This window comes from Nelumbo lutea, chromosome 2 (assembly GCF_056320005.1).
Source record: "Nelumbo lutea isolate HS-2025 chromosome 2, American lotus-T2T, whole genome shotgun sequence".
Lineage (NCBI taxonomy): Eukaryota > Viridiplantae > Streptophyta > Magnoliopsida > Proteales > Nelumbonaceae > Nelumbo > Nelumbo lutea.
Genome location: NC_142685.1, coordinates 41981468 through 41989166, shown reverse-complemented (window position 1 = coordinate 41989166; position 7699 = coordinate 41981468). Strand labels below are relative to the sequence as shown.

The 7699-nt window shown below is 40.6% G+C and overlaps 2 protein-coding genes across 5 annotated transcripts; one reads left to right on the top strand and one right to left on the bottom strand.

Moving 5' to 3' along the window:
* Positions 1–286: 286 nt before the first annotated feature.
* On the top strand, positions 287–6076 carry LOC148870131 (protein SLOW GREEN 1, chloroplastic-like). 4 transcript variants are annotated; one of them, XM_088970847.1, is made up of 2 exons: positions 287–1555; positions 5737–6076. In XM_088970847.1, exon 1 carries the CDS (start codon positions 457–459, stop codon positions 1495–1497), a length of 1041 nt encoding a protein of 346 aa, XP_088826973.1. In that variant the 5' UTR covers positions 287–456; the 3' UTR covers positions 1498–1555; positions 5737–6076. The 4 variants fall into 4 exon arrangements, with proteins under 4 accessions (XP_088826973.1, XP_088826970.1, XP_088826971.1 ...); XM_088970844.1 differs by having other exon boundaries at positions 5732–6076; XM_088970845.1 differs by having other exon boundaries at positions 5715–6076.
* Positions 3121–4752, bottom strand: LOC148870132 (alkane hydroxylase MAH1-like). Its single transcript, XM_088970843.1, has one exon. The coding sequence runs from the start codon at positions 4456–4458 to the stop codon at positions 3175–3177; it is 1284 nt and encodes a 427-aa protein (XP_088826969.1). The 5' UTR covers positions 4459–4752; the 3' UTR covers positions 3121–3174.
* Positions 6077–7699: the final 1623 nt, after the last annotated feature.

The following is a 7699-nucleotide window of genomic DNA, read 5'->3' as shown; positions in this document are numbered from 1 at the left end:
ACATCCTACCTAACCACAACTATTTCAAACAAAAAAAAACACTTTTCTTAAAAAATGATAATTCAAACCCACACATCAGCAATTCAGCTGTACCGTTTATCTGCAGCATCATCGTTGCCAAAAATATACTAGATTGTTGCGTTTCAAAAATTCGGAAAGTGATTTCACATTTTAAATTTCGGGGAACAAGTTGTCACTTACTCAAATTAAAGGGTATTGGTTGGAATTTTTTCCTATATAATAATGGTATAATGTGGTATACCGTATACGTGTATATTGTAATTTGAAGAGGCGACTACTGATACATTAATGCTATAACGAAGGGTTTTACTTCCTTCCTCCTCCCTTTTTCCCTCTCTTGCGAGGGTTTTAGCTCCCCCTCTCCCCCTTCTCTTTACACTTGCAATTTCCGGTCAGAACTAAGAACTAATAAGAGCAGACGACACGACTGATACAATGGAGAGCCTGGCTAAAGTCCATCACCATCACCAACCTCTGCATCTCTCATTCCATCGCCGTCTGTCCTTGTCAATACCCGTCTCCTCCATTTCCTTCTCCAAGATCCCCTCTTCGAAGCCTAAGCCTAAATCTGTCCAAGCCTCTTATGCTCCTCGCCCGCTGAATCCACAGCAAAGCCATCACTCGGAGCTACCACTCGAAATCCTAAAACCCTTTTCCTCTGTCCTCAAAACCACCTGCCTCGTTATTGGCGCCGGTGTTCTCTTCTTCAATCGCTTCAGCAAACCCTCGTATGCCGCGCCGATCCCTACACCCACTGTCGAATCCACCAGCAGGGAGACCACCGAAACCTTCAATGGTGAAGAGAAAGAGAGTACCATCGAAGAGTATTTGGAGTCCCACCCTGACGACGTTGAAGCCCTCAGATCCCTAATGGAGGTGAAGATTAAAGCTCGCAAGCTTCAAGAAGCAATCGCCATCATTGACCGACTGATCGAAATCGAACCGTCTGAAAGGGAATGGCCTTTACTCAAGGCGCACCTTCAAAACTACAGCGGAGACGCCGAATTGGCCAAGTTAGGGTTCGAAGAGATTCTATCCAAAGACCCTCTTTTTGTTGAAGCTTACCATGGCCTTGTGATGGCAACTTCGCAGTCGGAGTCGGCTGACTTGGAAAACGTGTTGAAGAGAATTGAGAGCGCTATGGAGAGGTGTAAGAAGGAGAAGAAGAAAGAGAATTTGAGGGATTTCAAGTTACTGGTCGCTCAGGTTAGGGTTATTGAGGGGAATTACATGGATGCTTTGAAGGTTTACCAGGAGCTTGTTAAAGAGGAACCGAGGGATTTCCGGCCGTATCTCTGTCAGGGGATTATCTATACGTTACTGAGAAAGAAAGATGAAGCCGAGAAACAGTTCCAGAAGTATCGACGGCTTGTCCCCAAGGAGCACCCTTATGCCAGATATTTTGATGACAATATGTTTGCAACAAAGGTTTTCTCGCAAATGGCAGAGAATCAGAGAGTGGGTTCAAAAAGCTAACAAGTTTATGTATTTCCATTTTTCTTCTTCTAAGCGGAATAAGTTCGGGTTCAACATGGTAAGGGTAGTTCAGTTATATGATCAATACTTCAATAGTTAGACAACCTTTTTTCCCGCTTCTCCGTTTTTATCTGGTTAGATCGAAGTTCTTTGAGTTTTGATTATTAGCCATGTATTGCAGATTTTGTAGTTAATACCTTTTATCTCTCTTAAATCCCCAATTTAGTGAAGAGGGAAAAATTCTTAATTCTCAATTGCTTATACGGATACGGGGGGTTTGGTTAATTTGATGGCTTCATGTTCAACCAAGCTGCATTGTCTAGTTCTATGCTCAATTGGTCCCATTCTTAGCATTAAACGCACCATTCTGCTGTTCGTTTGGAGGTTTATGTTGATTTTGCAATTTATCCCTAGTAAGTTATTGAATGAAGGATTTTCACTTTTGGTACTGTTTCACTTGATAGTTCCCTTGATCTGTAGCACTTTTCGTGTCTTTTGGGTGAGATTTCAATCTTGTTCCACAGTGCCAGAACCCTTGCCTTCAAATGCTATCCTAGTTTCCTACCAGGTTCAGCTCTTGCTCAACGCTGATTTTGCTGCCTCTTAGCCCTTAGGTGTTAATTCCTTCTGACTTTAAATGTTTTTCTTCTCTTGATACCATAGGATTACCCTCTTGTTGGCATTTGGTATAAACACCCATTAAATTGTCCGGTACTATCTCATTTTGTCACTCCTCAGGGGATCACAGTGCTTCTTTCTTTTTTTGTGGGTTCAGTAATGATGCAGATGTGAGACAAGAAAAAGAAACCATGTGAAGTAGCACCGAGTCCCAATGGTTGAGGGGGGGCGGGTGATTTTAGGACTTGTATCCATCTTTGGGGCCTACAGGCTACAACCACAAGCTGCCCCCAGAACGTCTTATAGATTTATAGTAATATCCGGCAGCTCGGTTATCTCAGCTTAAATCTCAAAATTTTGGTGTTATATTAAATCTTTAGCTTGCTACTATCTTATTTACAATATAACTGAGCTTGGAAATTTGTGTTATCATATAAATTGGTTATTAAAGTAAACATTCAAAAAGATCATTCAACAAGAAGAAATCTCTGAGGTAGCAATCACATGGTGGGGCGTCAAATTCTTGAGTTAGGTTTATTACTCATGCAGAAGTCTCTAAGGAAATGACAAATTGGTGATGGCATGTCAAGTCTTTAAGGTTTCTTGCTCACGAAGAAATGTCTAAGCCTATGGATCGTTTACTAGTGATTAGTAAAATGAATTGGTTTGCTGTTTATTTCTCATTATTATTAAAGTGGTAGTGTCTTTTCTTGTTTCTCTGTTCTTCTATTCTCTTTCTTTCTTATACAGTAAATGTTGATTGCTGCTGAAAAATTTCCCACGTATCCTGCATCAAGTGCATAAATGTAACATGTCTTCAAACCAACAGAAATTATTGTGTTACGTATTCATTTCATTGAGTTAATATCCTATATACCCATCTATTCTATTTAAAGTATTATTAATTTTTGGGTAAATTTCTTAAACTGCCCTCATGGTTTAGCTAATTGACTAAGTGTACCCTTACTGTTTGAAAATTGACTAACACTACCCTTACTGTTTCTGACAATTGACTAACTCTACCCCTGTCGTTAGCATCCATTAATGCTTCATCACAATCTATGCACATGTGACCCCACGTGACCTATACAAATTTTTAAAAACCCAATATTGTCCTCGTACCTTAAGCCCCCACTCTCTCTCTTCTAAGTCCTCCCCCTCCGCATTAGGAGGCACATCTTCTTTGATAACACCTCTTCTGGTGAGCGGAAGTGGCGGGTTCAGCCTCAAGGATTCACACATGGCTGCATGGAAATACACCAGATCCTTCAGATCTTCTGAATCAAACACCCATGGCTGCTTTTGATCTCTGACGACACCTTCTGCTTCCTTCTTCTTTAACCACATCAATTCATCCAGGATCTTTTCCTCCATGTGAGGGGTTGTGGAAACCAACCAGAGGAACCAAGTGAGAGACGTTCCTGTCAAGTCCTGCTCAGCAAACAGGAAGCCCAGTGCAATGTCTCTGAGGAACAGATCACTGTAAGCCTTGCTTTCTCCATTTTGAGCTTGAGAATTCATGTACATAGCTATCAAATCACTTCCCTGCGCCCCTTTGCGCATCTCTTCTCTTTTCAACGAAATGTGCTCTAACAAGTGACGATTTATGATCTTCCGAGCTCTGGCCAGTCTCCCCTCACTCCCGACCCCCAACCAACCCAACAACTTCCACAACTTCTTGGGCATGATGTGCCTATGGAACACACCTTCCGTCCCGTCGTCGATGGCTTTAGAAATCTCATTAGTAGCAGAGCTCAAAGAGAGCGAGTTCGGGTTTCTACCGAGGACAGTCGTATTGGCACTGTTGAATGCAAACTTCATGAACATATCTTCCAAATCCAGGACGTTGCCATGCTTAGCAGCCTGAAGCATCAAGCTCAGGAGTCCATCACCGACTAGCTTCTTGCTCACGCTGGCCATGAAACTCCGGAACACCTTGGAAGCCAATACGATGTGTGCTATCTTCTTGTGAGCTTGCCACTCATCGTCGTCTAGAGTGAAGATATCATCTCCGAGAATATGGGATCGGTTTAGTTTCCCTCCTCCCTCATTGTCCGGTGGAATGCCCGAAGAGCTTTGATAACACTCGTCATCTGTATCCGAGTGTGTGGAGGGGTCCGCCGCTGCTGCAACTTGTTGCAGTGACGTGATGAAACAGGGACGAGGGTGAATGGGGGGAGTGAGAACGGAGGGATGAAGAGAGAAAGAAGGGGAGGGAGCCCTTCGTCGGTGGCTGACGTCACCTGCGACGGCTGTGCTGAGAGGGAGAGAGAACGAAGGGCTTGTCGCCTCGCTGAGCAGTATTCGGGCAAAACAGCAGTGGCCACATTCATTCTCTCTCATTCATCCCCTACTTCCTTCGAACTGAAAACAGTGGCGGTGGCACCCCTCCTAGCGATTCTCTGGGCCAAACAGCCCTTCGTTCTGAGAATAGAGCAGCAGTGATGATTTTGTCGTCAGAAACGCTGAAGAAATCACCAAAAAAACAAGATTTTAATCAAATCACAATACAGTTTGGTGATCTGGGGTGGCTTTAAGAATATCAACAAAAATAGCTCGGTGAAAGCTTCATCACCGGTTCCAGTGACTACTCAATACCAGTTACTTCACACCAAAATGATCGGAAGAAAAAAATAAAAAAGAAACATAAAAAAAAGAAAATAATGGGAAATTAATGACTATTGGACTTGATCTTGAAAGGGAATACTTGAAAAAGGAGAACAGGAGTCTCACAGCGGTGGCAAACTATAGATTCTCCGGCAGGCAGAACACGATGTTATGAAAGGGGTTTTTAGGTGCAAAAATGATAGGGATGCAAGTGCTGAAATCACTGAGTTCAGTGTTTCTTTCCCCTTTTCTCTGTTTTATTTTGAAAATTTGAAGAAGAATAAAGGGTAAAATAGTCTTTTTTGCCTTTCTGTTAATGGACGTAACAACAGGGGTAGAGTTAGTCAATTGTCAGAAACAGTAAGGGTAGAGTTAGTCAATTTTCAAACAGTAAGGGTACACTTAGTCAACTAGTTAAACCATAAGGGTAGTTTAAGAAATTTGTGTTAAAAATAATAAGGTGACGAAGTACTGTCTTTAAAATATGAGTTAACTTTTTATATCTACTACAAGTATAGCATTGATTCATTCATTTGAAGCATTTAACTTTTATATCAACCACCTACATCTTTTAGCACAGAATGCAACAATATTGCTGCTGTTATCTAACATATCATGTTGTCCATGAACTTCAAGATTTTAAGTGTCAATGTGTTTTCTGAACATTGGGAAAGTGGGGTTCTGGAACATATGTTTGAAAACAATCATGGTGCAGTCATTATAAATCAAGCAAAAGTGGTGTCCATTGACAACGACTTGATAATGGAAAAACAGAGGTTACTGACGGTCATAAATCATATTGCAAAATTGTTTCTACAGTTGGTTGATAAGTGGGAACCCTATGGTCATGTATGGAGAGAGTGGTATTAGATACTTGGTCTTTAGGGTTGTTCTTATTTGGAATCTGGCTTACAGGTTACAATTTTGTGCTTGGTAGTTGGTACTCATTGTGACATTTATTGCATGTCTGTGATATGGTTGATGTCTTGAAGATGGGATTCTGTCCTAGGTCAGTGGAAGCTTATGCTCTTTACCAAATACGGGAAGGAAACTTGTGGTCAGTGGGAAGTAGGAACTACATCCACCAACTTTCGAGATGAGCCAGCTTCTACCTTGGCCTTTTCAGTTCAATATGCAGTGACGTTCATAGTTTCATACCTTCCAACATCCCTTGTTCAAATTACAGGTTTTGGTAAAAAGATCAAATCAACAAATTTCTACGGAGATGTGATTATAAATGACTTTTGTTTCATCCATTCGGTTAAATGTTTTCTCCAGTGAATTAGAATTTGCACTCTGCATTTGAAACTGCACTGCAAAGAAATGGAGCCTCAATGTCAATTTTGCCCGCCCAGTTCAAGAATGTAGCTATTGATTTTCTCAGTAACAAACGTAAAAAGGTTTTTTGATTACCAGGAAATAAACTCTTCTCACAAGAGTAGGGAGAGAGAGGGAGTTGAAGAAGCGATTCATGATTGTGCCTTTGGCTTCTTTTACCCAGTATTCTATCTCTTAAATATTCTAAGAATCCAAGGACTTGCAGTGGATGAGGTGAACCGCATCACTTCTTGGCAGTCATCTTCTATGATAAGATCATTGTAACGTAAAGCCTGTAAAAATCACAACCCTTGCAAGAGAGCAAGCAGTCAGATTTCATCCTCAAAATTTGTCCTCACTTCGATCTTGCAGCCGCGAATTGGGAATGTTTCCCAATGAAATAAGAAAATACTATATGTAAGGAGATGCTTCCACATGGCTGCAAGGACGGATTTTCTGAGGATGAAATCTGAATTCAGCAGTTTTACTAGAAGATTCCTTGATCAAACCTATTTCATTTCTTACCACTATTACAAGTTGCTATTGGTAATGCATAATTGTTGAAATTCAGCTCAGTGGCTATTGCTATTGAGAAAAACCAGTTACTTTTGAAATTGGGATTTGTTCCTCACCCCGACTTACATCACATGACACATCCCATCGTGTATCGGAATATCTTCATATAAATAATAGCATACAAATACGAGAGATGTTTTCATATGTGGTTGGGACATACTACAATGTTAGTTTGAGGAGCAGATCCAGACTTATTTCTTCTGATCAGTCCTTCAAAGCCGAGTCTGGATTTCTTATCTATGACAACTCTACCCACACCTACCCATATGAAATTGCAAGCATACATAAAAAACATTTCATGCCCTTGTATGGTGTTATGCATGGGGAAATGTCCTCAATGCACGGGGGTAGTGTTGTATAGGTAGGTGTGGTCAAAATTGTCGTGGGTAGTATGCCCAGAGTCCTCAAAGCCCATATCCATCGATATTCCTTGCAACACCTTCAGTCAGAATCGAATGACCTATCCTTCAATAATTTCAATTGGCTCCACATGTTACTTATTGTTTTCAAAAGATGTAGAATTTCTTTCAATATTAGATACTGCGAAGTGCGAAGTCCAAACGAGCAGTCTAACATGATGGTGACACTGACAGTCATTCAATTGAAATATGTGGAGCAGCGGGGTGCTTAAAAAATAAAATATTCTTTTTTGGAAGACTCTATTGCCGATGCTAAGAATGATAATATTGTTGGACCATGATATGTAAATATTACGGTGACTGGCCAATCGCTGCAGCCTGCAGCTCTTGTACATAGCTAAAGAATTCTACATTATTTTGTGTAATTGATGATTTAAAATTGATAATGAGCTCAGCATTTAAATTAGTAAGTTAGATCGGTTTGAGTGGTAATAATGGTTATTCACAAAGTTTTCGCCCTCTAAATACACTGTTTATTTCATAGTATATTAGTTATTACTCATAATGAGTTGTCATTTCTTGCCCCTCCAGATGAGAACTGATTAAAAGGGAACTCTGTGGTATGTGAAATTAGTGTTGTCAATGTGTGGGTTTATCCGATAGAACTGAATTTATCAAATTGATTATGTCACTTCTGGTTTTGAATTTTGTTCCGATTAGGAGAG